Below are 19,260 nucleotides of genomic sequence, written 5' to 3'. Positions count from 1 at the left end.
CGGCTGAAGCAAAATGCAAATGAGGAAAAAAGGTGAAATAGTTTTTGTTACACGTACACGCGCGCCAGAGAGAGAGAGAGAAAGAGAGAGAGAGAGAGAGAGAGAGAGAGAGAGAGAGAGAGAGAGAGAGAGAGAGAGAGAGAGAGAGAGAGGTTAATTATAGATTCTATGCAGCTAATACATATATATTTCGCCATGAAAGGAAAGCTAATTCAGTAATAATATTTGTCTTTACAGATTAGTTATTTTAATACTGCACCCAGATATTGATTCATGGGTACGAATGCATTTAAATATATATATCCTTCCGTGTGTGTGTGTGTGTGTGTGTGTGTGTGTGTGTGTGTGTGTGCAGTATGTATCATTCAAAATCTCTGAAGGTCATGGAAACTGACTGTCTAAGCAAATACTTCTAACGTGGTTGCAAATCTGTAAAGAGAAACAAAAGTACATCATCCTCCAAAGTGGACACACAAAAAATAAAATAAAATAAAATAAAAATAGAATAAAGACCAGAAGAAAGAGAATCACAAAGTAACAGACACGCACAGAAGGAAGATCCAGATTAAATATTCATAGTGGAAGTCATAATGTGCTGCTACCCTCCATCCGTCCCTCCTTCCCTGCCTTTTTCCCTCCTTCCCTGAGCCTCGGTGGCCGGAATGGCGTTGGTGCCAATAGGGTAGAGAGTCAGACCTCACCTTATTTTCATCCCAGTGCCTCCCTGCTCTCGTAAAACCCCGTGAGGTAGAGGGATGAGAGACTCTTCCGCGACCTTCTGTGTTCTATGCTTAGGGCTGGAGTGAGCTGGCGAGGTGTCCGGAGAGTAGAGGTGAAGGAGAGTGTGAATGTAGGTGTTTGTGTGTGCTGGTGTCCGTATATGTGGGTGTATTTGTAAAGAAAGAGAAAAAGGACCTGTATGTATGTATGTATATCTGACGTGAAAGTGTGAATGTTACAGGAAAGGTGTTTATGAAAGATGTATGGATTTTTAGTGTAGTAGAAAAGAAGGATTTTTTTTTAAGATGCTTCTTTTGTTATCTTACAACTCTTGCTTCAGATCAGATTGTTTAGCTTATCACAGACAGCCTTATAAGGACCAATGTGTAAGTTAGCAGGTGTTTGGTGTTCGTTTGTGTTTCTTTGTGAAAGGGAAATAGCGAAGGAATGATAAATAATTACGAAGAAGAGTGTTGCCCTGTACGAGAGAGAGAGAGAGAGAGAGAGAGAGAGAGAGAGAGAGAGAGAGAGAGAGAGAGAGAGAGAGAGAGAGAGAGACGAAGTGTGCAAGTGTAAGATTACCAGGAAAAAACAGGGTTGTGAGTGTGAGATGTGATGGGGGAGAATGTGCGAGGGGAAGAGGGCAGGTAAGGGGAAAAGGAGAAGGTGCAGAGGGTTAGGCAGCAGGTGAGGACCGAGGGTGAGTGCGTGGAAGGAAAAGAGGCGGATAAGGGTAAGGTGGCTCAGTCGTGGCGGTATTCGGCTCACATCTCTTTCGTCCTTGTGTTTATTTCCTGCAGTGAGAGATTCGAATGAGAATAACAAAGGGAGAGAGAGAGAGAGAGAGAGAGAGAGAGAGAGAGAGAGAGAGAGAGAGAGAGAGAGTGGGGGGGGGGGAGAGGGGGCCGATGAGGATGATGGATAGAAGTCAGTGATAGATAAGAATGGAAATGGACTAAAAAAAGAAGAGTAGGGTTTCAAAATGGAAGAAGGAGGAGGAATAAAAGAAAAAGAGAAAGAATAGGAATAGAAATGAGGAAGACGAAAGGGAAGTAACTTAAGTCATCATCGAACCTAGAAAATTTTAAAAATATATTTCCATAAGTAAATACAAAAAGTACCACATATTTATCAGCATTTAGCCAACATGAGTTTTATTGCGAGGAAAAATAAGCATCTTCTAAAACCCTGAAAAAAGTATTATTAAAATGCCTCTTGCCTTCTAAAATATTTAGTGAGATTGGGAGCTGTGGAAATTATATGTCAGAATGTAACGTCAAGGGGGAGAGAGAGAGAGAGAGAGAGAGAGAGAGAGAGAGAGAGAGAGAGAGAGAGAGAGAGAGAGAGAGAGAGAGAGAGAGAGAGAGATTAATCACAAAGATATACGTTTTCATGATTACCATAGTTCCCCATTAAAAGCAGCTGCAGCAGCAGCAGCAGCAGCAGCAGCAGCAGCAGCAGCAGCAGCAACAGTAGTAGTAGTAGTAGTAGTAGTAGTAGTAGTAGTAGTAGTAGTGATAGTTTTGTAGTAGTAGTAGTAGTAGTAGTAGTAATTGTTGTTGCTGTTGTTGTTGTTGTTGTTGTTGTTATTGTAGAAATAGAAGTAGTTGTTGACGCTGCTGCTGCTGCTGCTGCTGCAGCTGTTGTTGTAATAATGATAGCAACACCCTTACCGCTAATAGTAAAACTCGTAATAATGGTAGTCATACAAGTAGCAGCAGTAGTAGCAATAGTAACTGCCGGATCAGTAACATAATAGAAATAGCAATGGCAGCAGCGGTAATAGCGGTAATAACAGTTCTCGCAGCCGTTATTCCTGTCGTTGAAATTCATCCTGAAGCATCTGAGGAACGCACATAAATAAAGCAAGACAGATGGGCTGAAAAAATATCGGGTGAGGGTCGTGTGCCTCCACTTGCACCTTAAAATATACAGCTGAAGCAACACTCAAAAATACATAAAAGTTGCCGTAATATATATCTTGCTTATTTTCCTCTATAACATATCGGCCTCACAAATCACCTTGTTGGGGAGAGAGAGAGAGAGAGAGAGAGAGAGAGAGAGAGAGAGAGAGAGAGAGAGAAAGAGAAAGAGAGAGACTGTGGTGCGTCTCTACATGTAAGAAATACACACACACACACACACACGGCCAATATTTTATCACTAACATCTTTACTACTACTACTATTTCCACCATCATCATCACCGCCACCACAACTATCACTCCTACTTAACCCCTTTACCGTCCGCATCTCCTCAGAATGTCCCTCAACGGAGTACGCCATCCCTCACCTGACAGCGGACGGGACCTCTACGGGCGTGTATCCCCCGCCCTTGCCTCACTCCAAGCCGCCCATGCACTCCCTCAACACTTTCCTGGGCAAGACCGCCACGCTCGGCCCCCAATGCGCAGCAGCCTCAGGAGAGCTTCTACGCCGCCACAGAGATCATCCAGGTGAGATTTCTTCCCGCAGGAGGCGCCGACGGAGGGGGGAAGGTTATGAAGTGAAGGCAGAAAGGGAGTGACTCGATAATAATCCTTGGAAATGGCGGGGTGTGATGGCCAGAGAGAGAGAGAGAGAGAGGGGAAGATTATGTATGGCTGCAATACTACGTCAACAGTGAGCAGCTCCAAGTCGTGGCGTCCATCTAGAGAGGCAGTGAAGGGATTAAAGGGAGGGTAGTGGAGGAGGAGGGAAGGGATGCGTGGCTTATGAACACACGCCGTTTAATCTAAGGTCATAACTGCTAAACACTCGGCATTGTGAGGGGGAGAGATAGACACAGACAGACAGATAGACAGACAGACAAACAGACATTCATCCTATTAATCACAACATAATTTTCTTTCAACTCTTCTTCGCTCCTCCCATCACGTTTTCTTTTCCTCTGTACCTCTCAAGTGTGTGTGCCGGTCGTCCTCACTGCCTCACAAAGCTGACGGATGTGTTCTGTTGCGGGACGCTGAATATTGAATCACATGGTGGGTTTGTATTGCTGAATATTGAATCGTGCTGGGTTTGTATATCGCCACGTGTACACAGACCGAGCCTTCTCCTGTTCACTGACTCCCTCCTCTCTAGCCACGGAATCGTCGCTCGTGCTTTGTCTGAGGCGCGCTTTTATAATGTACTTAGCTCCATTACACCTAAGCTCCATATACTCAAACGTGTCACCTTCTTATCATGACAATTTTGGAAGTTATTGCAATTTAGTTCGTTTTCACATTCGTTCAGATGCTCCTACATCCTTCCAAACCTTCCTACATCCTTTTTAAACCCTCCTACATCCTTCCAAACTCTCCTACATCCTTCCAAACCCTCCTACATTCCTTCCAAACCTTCCTTCATCTTCCGAAACACTCCTAACCTCCTAAACGTACCTAAAACTTTCCTTCACCCTCTGTGGTAACTTGACTAATCATCCCTCGTGGCCTTTGAAAATTGTCCTAATGAGAGGGGAAAGCATTTCAAAATATGCTTAAGTGGTGCGCGCCTTATACTTTCTGCGGCGTTTCATAGCTTGGGTTAATCGCACAACAATAAGAAAAAAAACATCCTGGGCTTTGTATATTATATCTACCACGGTCGATTATACTGTGAAAGCATCCTGCGCATCCCACACACCGTGACCTCAAAGGCTGTTTGTTTTATTATTGTTTTGGTCAGGAGTCAAGTAACATACCGCTCTCCCTTCCTCTGTGTTAAGTGTTCTCCCTCAGTCTCAAGTCTTCTGACCTGCCAAGAATTTATCATCAGTCACGTTTTGTGAGGGGATTCTCGGTAGATCAGACGTCTTGAGATCGAGGAGAAAACGGAAAACACAGTGGAAATGAATGCAGCTGGCCACTTCTGACTGCAGCTTCCTTGAGGTCGCATTACTGGCATTAAGTTGAAGATTCATAGCGAAGGTAATGAGAACATCTGGTATTCCGTGTGGATAGATAGATAAATTAAACAGAGATAGATGGATAGAAAGATCGGATTATTGACCTCAGAATCACATGTTATATTGCTATTACATATCACCAAGAAAAGAAACAGCATTGACCTAATAAACTTTTAGGTCATTACTAAAGGTCATGGTATGGGTTGCCTTAGTTCACATTAAATAAGTGTTTGAACTGCTGCCATGTTGAAACCACACCAAGGGGTTTCTGGTTCAATACACGAGCGCCACGAGCGGTGTGTAGGGTCCCATGGTGTAATGGTTAGCACTTTGGACTTTGAATCCAGCGATCCGAGTTCGAGTCTCGGTGGGACCTGCTGTGTGTTATTATTTCTTTTTAATCTTTTTTCTTTTAATCTCACATTTGTGGTGACTATACTTCATCACCAACTTTGTTAAAACTCCGTTTATTGTTTGTGTCGTTTTCTATTTATGCGAGTTTCTCTCTCTCTCTCTCTCTCTCTCTCTCTCTCTCTCTCATAACAGTCTCTTCGACAGGGCGGGACGGGAAGTAGTGCGGGCAGCAAGCAGGGACAGCAGGGACCAGGGGGCGCCGCACCCTTGGAGGAGGTGAGGGCCAAGGAGATCCCCCGCTTGGCCATCACCCTCCTGCAGCAGATCGGAGAGGGCCAGTTTGGGGAGGTGAGTGGAGTAAGTAAGATAGGAGTGTGGAATGCAGTGGTGAGGGAAAACACAGGCTGAGGCAAAACTTAGTGAATTAAGTATTTTTGCCTCATTCCGTGCTTCCTCTCACCGCCACATTCCACTGAAGTGAGTAATGGTGGTGGTAGTAGTAGTAGTGATGGTTGTAGTGGTTGTAGTTGAGGAAACACGGGATGAAGCAGAACATAAGGGTGAACTAAGTGCTTTTGCTTCATTCGGTGCTTCCTCTTATCGCCACATTCCACTGATGAGTAATAGTGATAGTACTAGATGCTTTAGGGATAAGAGTAGTAGTGGTGGTGATAGTTGTAGTGGTGGTTGTGGCTATTTGTGGTAGAGGTGCAATATTTCCATGGGTACGATAATAGTTTTGATTGGTAAGAGTTTTTTTTTTTTTTTCCATGGATGACTTTTTTATTATTATTTTTTTTCCCATTTACCTGTTGTATTTTTAATGACTTTGTGCATTCGTTGATTACAAGGTCGTCGCTCAGTCAGTGTACGTATAAAAGCTATATTTTATTTTATTTTTTTTTTTTCAGTATTTCATTTATTGTTACGTATTTTTATTTCTGTGACCTTCGCATTTGTTATTTTTGTCGTCGTGTCACGGAGCATGATATTTTTTAGGATTGTTTTGAAGTATTGTTGAAACCCAGAGGTGATTTTTTTTTCCTTTCCTTTTTCCTGTGTGTGTGTGTGTGTGTGTGTGTGTGTGTGTGTGTGTGTGTGTGTGTGTGTGTGTCTGTGTGAAATGAATGTGTTTGCGTATTGCTCAGGACAGAATCTGATGAAACACACCTGGATATTACCTGAAGATGGCGAAATACACACACACACACACACACACACACACACACACACACACACACACACACATACACACACACACACACACACACACACACACACAGGCGCGCGCGCGCGCGCGCGTAACCTTCCACCACAGGTAACCCCGATCCAGGTATTAACACATGCTCCCTTAATCAGATCCAAGGCTCTAATCAGACGTAAGATACCTGGTTACCGTCCCTAATGAGCTTCAGAGTTAGTGTACCTGATCAGCGTACGGCTCGCCTCTCCCTCCCCCAACCCTCACCCACTCTCCCTCTCTTGGGCGGTGGTGGTGAAGGGAGAGCAGATCGATGTCTTCTCCTACTCTCACTCCCTCACTCCTCTCACTCCTCTCCCACAGGTTCATTTAGGCGAAGTTCAGGACGAGGACGGGGAGAAGCAGATGGTGGTGGTCAAGACACTTCGACTGGAGGCTTCCCACTCCGTCAGGTAAGCCACTACTGCTGCTCCTGCTGCTGCTACTTCGTCAGGTAAACTCCTGCTACTACTGCTGCTGCTCCTTCGTCAGTTGTGATGCTTATGTAATTTTTGACTAGGTTTATTTCGTGCTCACTCACATATTCATCTTCATGCATATCCAATTTCATGCACTTCTTCTCCTTCCTTGCCTTTCTTCCTTGCCTTCCTTCCTTCCTTCCTTCCTTCCTTCCTTCCTTCAACCCAGACTCATTTTGAATTTAAACCACACACATGCACAGACGGTCATGTCAAGTACACACACACACACACACACACACACACACACACACACACACACACACACACACACACACACACACACACACACACACACGTAAACAAGCGGACAAACAAACTTGTACCAACCCACTTGAATGAATTAATGCCGTGATGCTGAATCTGAAAGTCTCATTTAGCTCAAACACAACCTTTCTCCTCCTCCTCCTTCTCCTCCTCCTCCTCCTCCTCCTCCTCCTCCTCCTCCTCCTCCTCCTCCTCCTCCTCCTCCTCCTCCTCCTCCTGCTCATGAGTTTTGTCGTCTTCTTTCTCCTTGTAACTCTCATGTCCTCTCCACGTCATATTCCTCCTCCTCCTCCTCTTCTTCCCCCTCCTTCTCCTCTTTATCGTATCTCCATCTCTTACTTCTTCTAATCTTCCTCCACTTCGATCACCACCACCTCCAACCACCACCACCACTTCCTCTTACTTCTTCAGGTGTGACTTCGAGCGTGAGGTGGAAATCCTGGCGGGGTTGCGGGACCCCAACATCGTGCAGGTGGTGGGCGTGTGCTCGCGGGAGGAGCCCCTGTGCATGCTGGTGGAGTACCTGGAGCACGGGGACCTCAACCAGTACCTGCAGGCCCACATTGCCGAGACTGCCTCCCCCAGGAACACTCACGCACAGACGCTGAGGTGAGTAAGGTCTGCTCTGCTTCGTCAGGAGAATGTGTGAATAGAATGAATATTAATGATTTTTTTCAAGTGTTATTTATTGATATGTTCGGTGTTCTTTATTTTCTGTTTATTGTCTTCATTTGATCACTGTACTTCGGTAAAAACCAGTGAATACACACTACAAAGCTCGAGATTCATGTTTCTAACCGTAACTATTGATGTTTAAGGTGCAAGATAAGAAAAGAGAGCATAGGGAACAGTCACCAGTCGAACCTTGTAACATGTGCTTATTAAGTATTAGCAGCTCGTGGCTCCCGCTCCCTGCGTGGCCACGTGCTGACTCACCACCACGAGGTATTGACGACTCACGCCCCGCCCTCTCCTCGCCACAGTTACGGATGCCTTATCTACATGGCCACCCAGATCGCATCAGGCATGAAGTACCTCGAGTCCCTCAACTTCGTGCACAGAGACCTTGCCACCAGGTGAGTGCCGCGAAGGGAGAGACGGGAAAGATTGATAGGAATTGGTTTTCAAATAGAATGGTTGATGACTGGAATGGATTTAGTTATCAAGTTCCTAGTGTCAAATCAATAGGAAGCATTTACGGAAGGTTAGTCAGATTTATGGACAGTTATGACAGGTGGATGGACGTAGATACATATTTTTTATACGAGATCTGCCACGTGTTGACCTATTGCCTTCTTGCAGCTTCCCTTATGTTCTTTTGTTCTCATGAGAGAGGCTTGACCTTCAGGATACTGGTCGCTGCTTCAATCCGTCGCTATGCAGTCCTGTCGATGTTTCCACATTGCATAAATAACACCACTGATAGACTAAGTTTTGTGGTGTGTAGTGATTGCCCAAGATCGTTCTTGGGCAACCATGCGACATATTATTATTCTTTCTTCACTTTAGATAACTCGTAAAAAATGTGTTCCCCGGGGAGACCTTCTTGTGGAGGTCTGTGATGCTGATGGGGAGAGGGAATAGAGGAGAAGCCTGCACTAAGCTGCCCAGACTGGGCTTCTTCTCACGGACACGATGCATCACGCAGCGTCTTGAGGGCTGGACGACACCTGGTGCAGCTCCGTCACACAGCAATCAGTGAGGCTGCAGCGCCCACACCATCAATTCTGCAGCGGTGACGTTCCGGTGCGGTGAGGCAGGACGTCCACAGTGCTGGGTGGTGGTGGTGGTGGTGGTGGTGGTGGTGTTGGCTGTGGTGGGACGCGTTACTGCATCCATTCATTCTCTGTGGTATGGTGATGCACAATTATCCTGACATTGCGATGGTGTCAACACTTTTATTAGAACCACTTTTGTTTAATTACGGTGATGATAATGATTATGGAGTTAGAATTGCAATAAAGGTGGAAATTATGACGGTCACGATAGTAATAATTACAATAGTAATGATGATGATGACGATAATAATGATAATAATGATGAATGACATATCGAAAGAGTAAAAGGTAAAACAAACAAAAACTTCTTCCTCTTTTTCACTTTCCCATGTTTCTTGTTTTATGGGAATATGAAAAATTCCAGGAGAGAAGAAGTTACTGATTCCAGTGCAATAACCTCAGCTTGTCGCCCGTTGTGACACGCAGAGAGAAGGAGGACAAATGTTATAAATGCTCATATTCTGGCAGATAGTAATTTAAAGAAATACCAAAGAATGCAATCATATTAAAAAAGCATTATTACTTTCCAGTTATTAAGTTTCAGATGTCATTTATTGATATGTATAAAATTATTTATTTTCTTGGGTTATTGCCATTAATAACTGTGCCAGTGAAATATCACCCACGAACATACGAGTACACATCATTACCAGAGATGAAGTGTTTGCAACCGAGACAACACAAAATAACTTACTCGTGACGCGAATGTATTAATCACACGTCAGTCATCGCGGTGGCGGATCGTGACGGGAGTAACCTTAATAAACACGCCTGTCCACACCTGTCTCTGGAAAATGAACATCCCCTAGACCTCAGTGACAACCCGATCAAGGCACCCACGCACTGACAGAAGCCATGATGCGAGTGTTGATGTAAATACTCGTATATTCTAAATGTCATCCTAAGAGCCTCACCCACCTGTCTCCTGCTACAGGAATTGTCTGGTGGGGGCGGGACACGTCATCAAGATCTCGGATTTCGGCATGAGCAGGAACCTCTATTCCAATGACTACTACAGGATCGAGGGCAAGGCGCTACTGCCGATACGCTGGATGGCTTGGGAGTCTATTCTGCTGGTGAGTGTGGGATGGAATGACTGAGGGATTGATGCTGTGAGTGAGTGAGTGATTGACTGACTGAATGAATGAATGAGGGATTGTTGCTGTGAGTGATTGAGTGAGAATGTTTGATTGACTGACTGACTGAATGAGTGAGTGATTGACTGACTGATTAAATGAATGAAGGAGTGAGTGATTGACTGACTGACCGACTAACTAGCAGACTAATAGATTAATTACTGACTCACTGATTGAATGATTAATGGATTCATTTAGTGAATATCTGAATGAATGATTGCTTGACTGACTGACTGACTGACTGATTCATTGACTGATTGGCTGACTGACTGACTGACTGATTGACTTGATGAATGAATGAACAAACGACCGATTGGTTTATTGATTTGACTACCTGCCTGCGTGCTTACCTGTCTGCCTCTTTGCTTGACTGACTGACAGACTGACTGGCTGAAGGATTTTGGCATCACAGCATCGGGATCACATGTCGCCGGATGAGTTCAGTATGGAAATCAGATTCAGCAACTTTTTTTTTTTTTCCGTAATTGAATATAACTATTTACAAATATTGCCGTTTTAATAACCATGAAAGTTCTGTATGACAACATTTGAAATATCTGTTTATTAGTTCTTTTACATTTATTATTTTTATTCCAATTTCTAACGTGATTAACTTTGGTGTTTATGATGTGTCCTCTCTCTCTCTCTCTCTCTCTCTCTCTCTCTCTCTCTCTCTCTCTCTCTCTCTCTCTCTCTCTCTCTCTCTCTCAACTACGACCTTTGAGAGAGAGAGAGAGAGAGAGAGAGAGAGAGAGAGAGAGAGAGAGAGAGAGAGAGAGAGAGAGAGAGAGAGAGAGAGATATGCGCACACACACACACACACACACACACACACACACACACACACACACACACACACAAAGACAAAGAGACAAAGACATCAAGAAAAAACTGATCCCATCCCCTTTAAACACTCGCATACTGAACACCACGTCACCTCACTTCGTCTTCTCCTTCCACAGGGTAAGTTCACGACGAAGAGTGACGTGTGGTCGTTCGCCGTCACTCTGTGGGAGATCCTGACCATGGCGCGTGAGCAACCCTACGAGGAACTAACAGACGAACAAGTCATCGAGAATGTCTCCTTTATCTACCACAACGAGACCAGGAAGGTGAGGAAGGGAGGGACGAAGGCGAGAAAGGGAGACAAGGAGGTAGGGAGGTTGACTTATTGAGAGTAGGAAGGAAGGTTGGGTTGAGTCATTGAGTAAGGAAGGAAGAAGGTTGTCATTGGAGAAAGGGAGGTAAGTAAAGTTATCTGGGTTAGGAAGGAGTCTCTGGGAAAGAAAGGAAGGAAGGAAGGAAGATTAAGTCATGAGGAAGGAAGGAAGTACAATAGGTAAGGAGGTTGAATTAGTGAAGAATGGAAGGAAAGCGAGGCAATGAGGTTGAGTCACTGGGGAAGGAAGTAGGAAGGGAGAGTTAAACGTGCTCTAGTCAGGAAGTGTGAAAAGGAAGTCTTCTCTTTCTTTTAGGTAAATGACAAAGGGAAAAGCTAAGAGGAAGGCGATGATAAAGGATAACAAAAAAATAAGGTTAATGTTAGAGAGAGAGAGAGAGAGAGAGAGAGAGAGAGAGAGAGAGAGAGAGAGAGAGAGAGAGAGAGAGAGAGAGAGAGAGAGAGAGAGAGAGAATTAATCGGCTTCATTTAGCACGCACTTGCAGCAATAAAATATTCATCTCCATGTAAATGTGCTAATAGTTTCTGACTGACTTACAACTCTAGTTAACTTGTTTCAGTATTCCATTACTTGCAACGTGCCAGGGTTAGTGAGAGGCTACTGCAGTAAGGGAGGGAGGCGGAGAGGCGAGGTGCAGAGAAGGGAGGTAAGATGGGAGAGAGGAAGGGATGGGGCGCGGTAGTAAGGAGGAAGAGTGATGGAGGAGAGGGAGGGGATCATGGGAGGTGCAGGGGAGAGGAGAGAAGGCAAGTGAGAAGGGAGAGAGGGAGAGTGAAGCAAAGCACCGGTACAGGTTCATTCAGACCAGTCCAATTTGACCCAATGAAATTTCTTCAACAGTAATTGTAAATGATGATACACGCATTTAACGAGACGCTCAGGGATCTTATTAACGCAAGGCTCAGGAACGTAACGCGCCTCGGTGTTACTCTTTATGGTCGCAAATAAAGTAAAAGTCAAACACTAGTGAGTGAAATATGACTCGAACACGCCATGACGTCACACCGCGCTGCCGGCCATCTGCTGCCTCGCCTCATCACGCACCCACACCCGTGCAGAGATGATCCGTGTCTCTCTCAAGTTTTCATTGGATTTGTGCGCATACGAACGTGTAGCGGCGTGCATGTCGACGTCTATGGGATGAAGAGTGTGTCCGCTTGTGTCTGGAGCAGCAACAGGGATGGGAGAAGCTGGAGTGAAGCTCTGGATGTGGTTTTACCAGGTAAAGGTGAGTGAGGCTCGGGTCTCTGCCTGTTGGTGACGCTGGGAAATGGCGGCATTGTGAGGTCTTTATTTAGATTATTTAATTCACGTGTATTTGTTTTTGTTTTTTTGTTTTTTTGCCGTGCGGCGTGTTATTGAATCGCATCATTTATACGTTTTTGTTGAATGAATTGTGTATGTATGCATATCACGTTTTGATTTGAAAAAAAAAAAGTTATTTATTTTTAACGGCGGTGCGTCGAGGCGTGGAGTGGCGGAGCGGCAGCAAAGCTCTTGAGTTCAGGCACTTGATCTTAATTTCCTCTCGCTTTGAGTAAGATTTAATGCCTTATCACGAAGAAGTGCGTTTGCCTCAGCCTTGCGCTAACAAATTAAATTAGTAAGCTCGAGTTTTTATTGAAATCCGAGAAAACTGGACTGAATTTTCCTACAAAGTGCAAATTGGCAATGTTTGATATTCTGGGACGGGGAGAGAGAGTGAGTTGGGTGTTGTAGCCCTGTGAACGGTGCCTGGAGGAGGTAGCATGGCCAGTTAGGACTCACCCCGTCTTCTACTACGCCAGGTACTGCTGCCACAGCCTACCAATTGCCCCAAAGAGATCTACGATCTGATGCGGGAGTGTTGGAAACGCTCCGACGCAGACCGACCCACCTTCAGAGAAATTCACATGTTCCTGCAGCGCAAGAATTTGGGGTACTCGCCTGTTACCTGAGACCTGCTGGAAAACCTCCGTGGGAGCTGCATGCCGTCTCCCCGGAGGTCTATCGCCAGCCTGGGGTGGGACATGTGTTTGCAGCCACGGCGAGAGTGCGTTGCGCCGCTTAGTGGGACCCAACACGCTCTTTCTGAAGGGGACATGAACCAGCTGGAGGATGGACAGTTGCTGCCTCCCATCAGGAGGGGCTACGCCACCTTCGAGCGGGACCTTCGTCAGTACAGCCGCAACCTCCTTTACCGCTCCTACGACAGCCGGCAGCTGCGGCAGTGACGGCCGGCGCCAGGCGGCTTCCACAGCAGTGACCTTGACACCGCAGGATATGTCTGACCTAAGTGGACTATCGAGGTGTGACTATTGAGAATTAGTCTAATTATCTGGAGACAGTGACGGTGGAAGAATGTGGATGTTGTGTTTGTAAGGTTAAAAGATTGATAGATTATTTATTAACGGTGGACAGCGGCGCGCCCAGATAGTGGCGGCGCCGCGGCCCAATCAGCCAGTCGGCGTCTTATCTAGTCGAGTTACTAAGTTGTTAAGCGACGCCGTGCTGTGTACATAGTAGGAGGAAGGGAGACTCTTGTGGTGACAGTGAAGATACTTGCGATTTGATGCTTCATTTATACATTATGCTTCAGATATCTGTAAATATATAATATACATGTATGTATGTATGTATGTATGTATGTTTGTATAAAAATTTATTACATGTACATATCATGAGACCAGAAATTTTACAGTTGCATTTTCAATCTTTTAAGTGCGCCTAGTCAGTAACTTTTACAAGCTGCCTCGTTCATGTGTGTTCATCACTGCCTGAGTCGGCGGTTGGTCGGCCGCCGCCCGCGCCCGGCCGCCGCCTGGGGCTCCTGGTGCTGGCTGGTCCGGGGCTCGCGGGGGCCGGGGGGGCGTGTGAGCGCCGCGCCACTGCAAGCTTTAGGATATGGCCTTAATGACGCGCGTGTTGAAGTGAGGCGCCCCGCCCCGCACCGCCCCGCCCCTCCTCGCCCCGCTAGCCCTGTGCTCCCTCACATATCATAAGCTCCTGTTGATCATTCGCGTCAGTGTTCTGGATTGTGTCATCACGCCATTTTTGGGTTCAGCTCCACAAGTCAGTGGGTCATTTGCAGTGTGGACACGCGTGGCGGAGCGGCGTTGGGCAGGGCGGGGCAGGGCGGGCGGTGCCACGACCCCTGAACATTGAACTCAATAACCTCGTCTGGTGTCTGGTGGCGTCTGGTGTTGTTGTGCTTCGTGGCGGACCCGGACTGACGCCGGCTAGCACCGAGACCCGCGGCGGTGAAGACAGAGGTTGACAATACCTAATTATTCACAATGAGTCTGTAATCTAATGAACGGACCTGCCGTGTGGACGCGCCGGTAGTATTGCTTCAGGAATCCTTGAGTGGGAAGTGTTCCCCGGGTGTGCAGCGGGTCGCCGGTGCTGAAGGCGCATCCGATGCTGGGGCGTCCGGGTCCCTTTTTATTTTTATTTTTTTGTTTTTTTGCACTTCCTTCACTAACACAGTGTATAAGGGCAATAGGCAGACGTTAGACTGTACATAATATAGATGTTTCCTAAAAGCGAGTCACTCGTTGACGTAGAGCGGACGCCGTAACGCCGCGGTGGACTAGTGTAATGATAACATGAACATACGAAGGTTATGATAACTTAATGTTTTCTGTGATAAAGTTTACCTTACTGAACGATGACCGCGGCTGGAGGGCCCAAGAGCCTTAACACTTTGTCTCGCGCATCCTTCAACGTGGCACAGCTTTACTCTTCCCCTCGACCCCCGCAGGGCCACGCCTCTCAAGGCGCGCACTCGCCCTGCATGGCGGAGGCCGAGCCCCGGGCGACGCTTCACCTCATAACAAATGTTCATCTTCTCAAGCCTCTTTTGTCGATTCCCTTCGGACCAATGTAAATTATATTCTTCATCACCTCCTTCACCTCACCTTTTTTTATCACTGCTTCGCCTCGTCTCTCACTTTAATTATCATCCTGTTCGCCCTTCCTCCCCCTGTGCCTTGTCGGTCGGCTGTCTGTATGTCTGTCTGTTCGTCTGTCTGTCTGTCTGTCTGTCTTTCTGTCTGTTTGTGTTTTGGGGGTGGCGGTCAGCCTCTCCCCCCCCCTCCCCCTTGGTGCTCGAGACCGCCCCCATCCCCCAGCCCCCACGTACGTCTTAAGTAAACGTCACCCCCTCCAGCACTACTGTGGGTCACCTCTTGCTGGAAATGAACCCACCCACGTACACGCCACCTGTTACACACACACACATACATACACACACACACACACACACCCGTGCAACAATAAAGTAACTAGTGTATGCTTTGCATGCCCTCAGTATTACCCCGATTATTGGCCTTCAGTGTTCGCTGCTCATTCTTTTTTACATAAAGAATAACTCAGTTGTGAATGAGATGAACTGAACGCTGCTTGTGGCGGCCGTTGTTCCCAACAGTAAACTACTAACCTCATTATTTTCGTTATGTAGGTATAATCATCTATTGCGAAGAAAATGGATATATACATATACTATATAAGTAAATAGTCATGCACATACAAAAGGAAAATACTTCTTCCGCAACACATCCCATCTGCCCCACGCGGCCCCCGTGGCTGTGCGGGACCTCAGTGCTTTACCCGGGGGCTGCGTCCCCTCGAATTGACTGGATGACTTATGCCAAGCGTGTGCTAGGGGGCGTTTGCATGCCCCTCGTGGAAGGGGAGGGGGGCGTGAGGAGTGCTGCGGGCGCCACACAGCCCGGCAGGTCATCACCCCCCACACGAGGTTCTTGACTTCGTTTCCTCCTTGTGGACCTTTGTCACTCGGCCGCGCGATGGTTCGGTTGGGTTGCAATGACCTTAATATTGACGAAACACTTACTGCGCGAAAACTTCATTAACTAGTGTGCATTTTCAGAGTTTCTAGTAGCATATTCATGCGTATATCTAACCATCTAGAGGGAGAGAGAGAGAGAGAGAGAGAGAGAGAGAGAGAGGAGAGAGAGAGAGAGAGAGAGAGAGAGAGAGACTCCTGCGTGCTGGTCGGGGCCGGGCTTTAAGTAAAAAAAAAAAAATCCAAATTAATAATTACAAATAATTCCATCGTTTACTGTGGCGCCGCTGCTGCCGAGGACCTTGTGCCTTGTTGGGAGAGAAAACACTTGGGATGAACAGTTTGTGTCTTGCCTTAAAGAAAGCATAGTCACCACATACTTTGCACCTCCACCCCCACGAGCCCCGCCCCTATTCCAGCCGTCCAAGTCTCTCTCGTTCACAGGTATTGAACGCTGGTATGTAAAGTCATGTACGGAGTCACTGAAGGTATAGAGTGCTCTTCATTCTGTCTCTCTCTCTCTCTCTCTCTCTCTCTCTCTCTCTCTCCTCTCTCTCTCTCTCTCTCTCTCTCTCGCTCTCTCTCTCCTCTCTCTCTCTCTCTCTCTCTCGCCAGGTGGGGTGCGAGGGCCAGGCTGCTGTCTGTCCCGCGTCGTGCACTGGCAGGTGAAGGAGTCAAGAGAGGGAATAGCTGCGTATATACCCGTGAGGGTCTGCTAAGGGTAGACTGCGATAGTTCGTTTTGTGCTAGATCAAGGTACACGTATCGTCAGCGTTATTTTTCCTCAGTAATCAGGAGTTCATAGGTAAAGTCCTCTCCCACGCTTGACCAATGAAGGAGGCGCCGGAGACCGCTGGAGGGGGAGGATACTAAGGTATATATAGAGGTGCACCGGCGTGATTTATAAGACATATCTCATTTTGTTGTGCCTGCATTACGATTGTGTCCTTGCAACATTTTCAACATTGCTACTCAAGAGTGTGAGAAGTGAATGTACATACATGTTAGAAATAATAACTACGATATTTTTGTAATTACACGGTGTTTGGTTTTCCTACATCCTTTTCCCTCATTTAATTTTAGTCTTCTTTCAGGGGTAAAATATACGTAATGTAAGTCTGGTGTGCAGGTCGTGGGGGCGGGTGCTGGTGAAGGTCACAAGGTCAGGCAGGAGTGGTTTACAAAAATAGCGCAATCATCATACTAATTTTCCCCTGTGGTGGTTTGAACTTTGGATGCTGCAATGTGTGTGTGTGTGTGTGTGTGTGTGCGTGTGTGATGCTCCACAGGACTCCACGTCATTATCAGGAGCCATTAGTATGCGGGGCAGGATTTCATTATTGTAGTATTGGGTGATGTGGTGGTGGCGTGTGGGTGTGCATTGTGTGTGTGTGTCTGTCTGTGTGTGTGTGTGTGTGTGTGTGTGTGTGTATCCTAGTCATATATATATATTTTTTTTAATGACATTTTTTGTTGCAAGTGGTGATTGTGCGTGGTTTGTGTCTGTCTGTGTTTTCTGTCTCTTTTGTGTGTGTGTGGTGTGTGTGTGTGTGTGTGGTGTGTGTGTGTATGAGAGGTAGCCGCCGTCCACCATGTCGGAAGAACACGGGTGCGCTTGTCCGAGACAAGCCCTACCATGCATTCATCAACACTGGGAAGGACGCCGGGCACCGCCAGACGAGGCCGTGGTTGGCGAGATTCCAGACACACACACACACACACACACACACACACACACACACACACACACACACACACACAAGGTTTAAGCTGAGAAGAAAGTGAAAAATTATAAGAAAAAGGTCAAACTTTTACAGAGAAAACTTTTCCTAATTTCCCCACTTTATGGCAAAAAAGTTAGTGAGTTCAGCATGTTTTTCCATCGTCTTCCAAACTGATAGCGTGTGAATTTCAGCGAGATCAACTGGAGATGACCGTCTGAAATAATTAAGAATACATATTTTCTAGATACGGTTTTGTTAGTAATTACTCAGAATTATTGATCTTATTCTCTATTAATTTATTTCACTGGGCTAACGAAAAAGCAAGACCAAAGTTCATCCAACACTATTCACATATTAAAACTTAATACATGTCATTAGATACTGTGTGCTATACAAAAAGATGTATATGTCCTTTTGATATTCTTTGTAAGTATTTTTATTGTTCCGATTATTTGCATTCCTCCTCCTTTTTTCTCAAGTAATCATCGTCATTGTTACATAAGTACAAACTAATTACTTTTTGTCTAGAAATCAGGTTTTTTTTCTCCTTTTTATCTCGCTGCATCAAAGAATAGCAATGCTATAATTTTCACAAATCCTTTTTAAAGCAAAAAACAAACGTAAGAAACACTTCACCTTTTACTCTTCAATATGCATACGAAGTGACATTTCTATTGTTTTATTTTTTCTTACCTTTTTCCCTCACCTATCCCAGTCTAGCTCCCCACGTCAAGCCCCGTGCAGCCCAGTCCAGCCCCGTCCAGCCCCACCCATATGGAGGAACCTGTGGAAAGTGACTGGCTACTGCTGATGTAAGTAATTGTTTTTCCTTAATTGTATCTCTCTCTCTCTCTCTCTCTCTCTCTCTCTCTCTCTCTCTCTCTCTCTCTCTCTCTCTCTCTCTCTCTCTCTCTTATCAATATGCATGCCAATTTTTTTTCTCCTTCACAAGCATATCCTCCTGTCAGGCAATTTGTCTTATTATGAATGTACCAGTAATGTGTTGTGGACGAAGTGACCTTTGTCTTTACTCTGGTTCTCAAATTATATCGTGAACAAAACCCACACTCTCTTTGCTCATGACAGTTTTCCTTAAAATTCTATTAAACAGCGACAAGTAACAGAATGTGCAATAGATTAATAGTGTCCATCAGCGGTAACTAACTAGGGACGTGTAACAGGTTAGAATGACGCGTGTAACAGGCTGGAATTGGCGTGAAGGAGGCTGGAACATGTGGGTAACAGGCTGGAATCCACGCGAAACGGCCTGCCATCCACGTATAACGGGCTGGGAAAGCGTATTGGAGTGGGAAAAATTGCGTAACAGACTGGAATCCACGAGCAACAAAACAAATATAAGCTTCTAGCGTAAACTGGAATGCGCTTATTATAACAGGCTAGAAAATAGATACTTGACCGGAATGCGGATTGAGTACAGAATAGACCCCCGTGTTACTTTACATCGTATTGAGGTGATTTTCAAGGAGCAATCAACTGTAAACTATAAAAATGTTTTGTATGTTGCAACTCTACTCCTGTTCTGAGTCCTCATTCTCCGCCTCTCTGCTCTGCTCTCCCGCTCTCTCCCCCTCTCTCTGTGCGGGCGGGATATCGCTATTGGTTCTTTATGGTGAAACTGCTACTGTCGTGAAAATGGGTGTAAAAAGGACCTTCGAAGTCTGCAAGGGATGGTGGAGTAGATCTTGC

At 45.8% G+C, this 19,260-nt stretch overlaps 1 protein-coding gene and 1 non-coding gene across 2 annotated transcripts in view; both read left to right on the top strand.

Moving 5' to 3' along the window:
* Positions 1-13,700, top strand: part of LOC135102558 (discoidin domain-containing receptor 2-like) — a 100,483-nt gene extending 86,783 nt beyond the window's left edge. The window contains exons 11-19 of the mRNA XM_064007839.1: positions 2,981-3,175; positions 4,956-4,975; positions 5,167-5,319; positions 6,527-6,615; positions 7,360-7,557; positions 7,932-8,024; positions 9,661-9,802; positions 10,825-10,974; positions 12,831-13,700. Coding sequence (XP_063863909.1) covers positions 2,981-3,175; positions 4,956-4,975; positions 5,167-5,319; positions 6,527-6,615; positions 7,360-7,557; positions 7,932-8,024; positions 9,661-9,802; positions 10,825-10,974; positions 12,831-12,980 — 1,190 coding nt within the window. The 3' untranslated portion in view covers positions 12,981-13,700. The remainder of the gene's footprint in view (positions 1-2,980; positions 3,176-4,955; positions 4,976-5,166; positions 5,320-6,526; positions 6,616-7,359; positions 7,558-7,931; positions 8,025-9,660; positions 9,803-10,824; positions 10,975-12,830) is intronic.
* Trnaq-uug (transfer RNA glutamine (anticodon UUG)) lies at positions 4,913-4,984 on the top strand. Its single transcript has one exon. It is a non-coding gene; the product is annotated as a tRNA-Gln (tRNA).
* Positions 13,701-19,260: the final 5,560 nt, after the last annotated feature.

This window comes from Scylla paramamosain, chromosome 8 (genome assembly GCF_035594125.1).
Source record: "Scylla paramamosain isolate STU-SP2022 chromosome 8, ASM3559412v1, whole genome shotgun sequence".
Lineage (NCBI taxonomy): Eukaryota > Metazoa > Arthropoda > Malacostraca > Decapoda > Portunidae > Scylla > Scylla paramamosain.
Note: the sequence above shows the minus strand (reverse complement) of the source record. Positions and strands in the feature narration are given on the sequence as shown.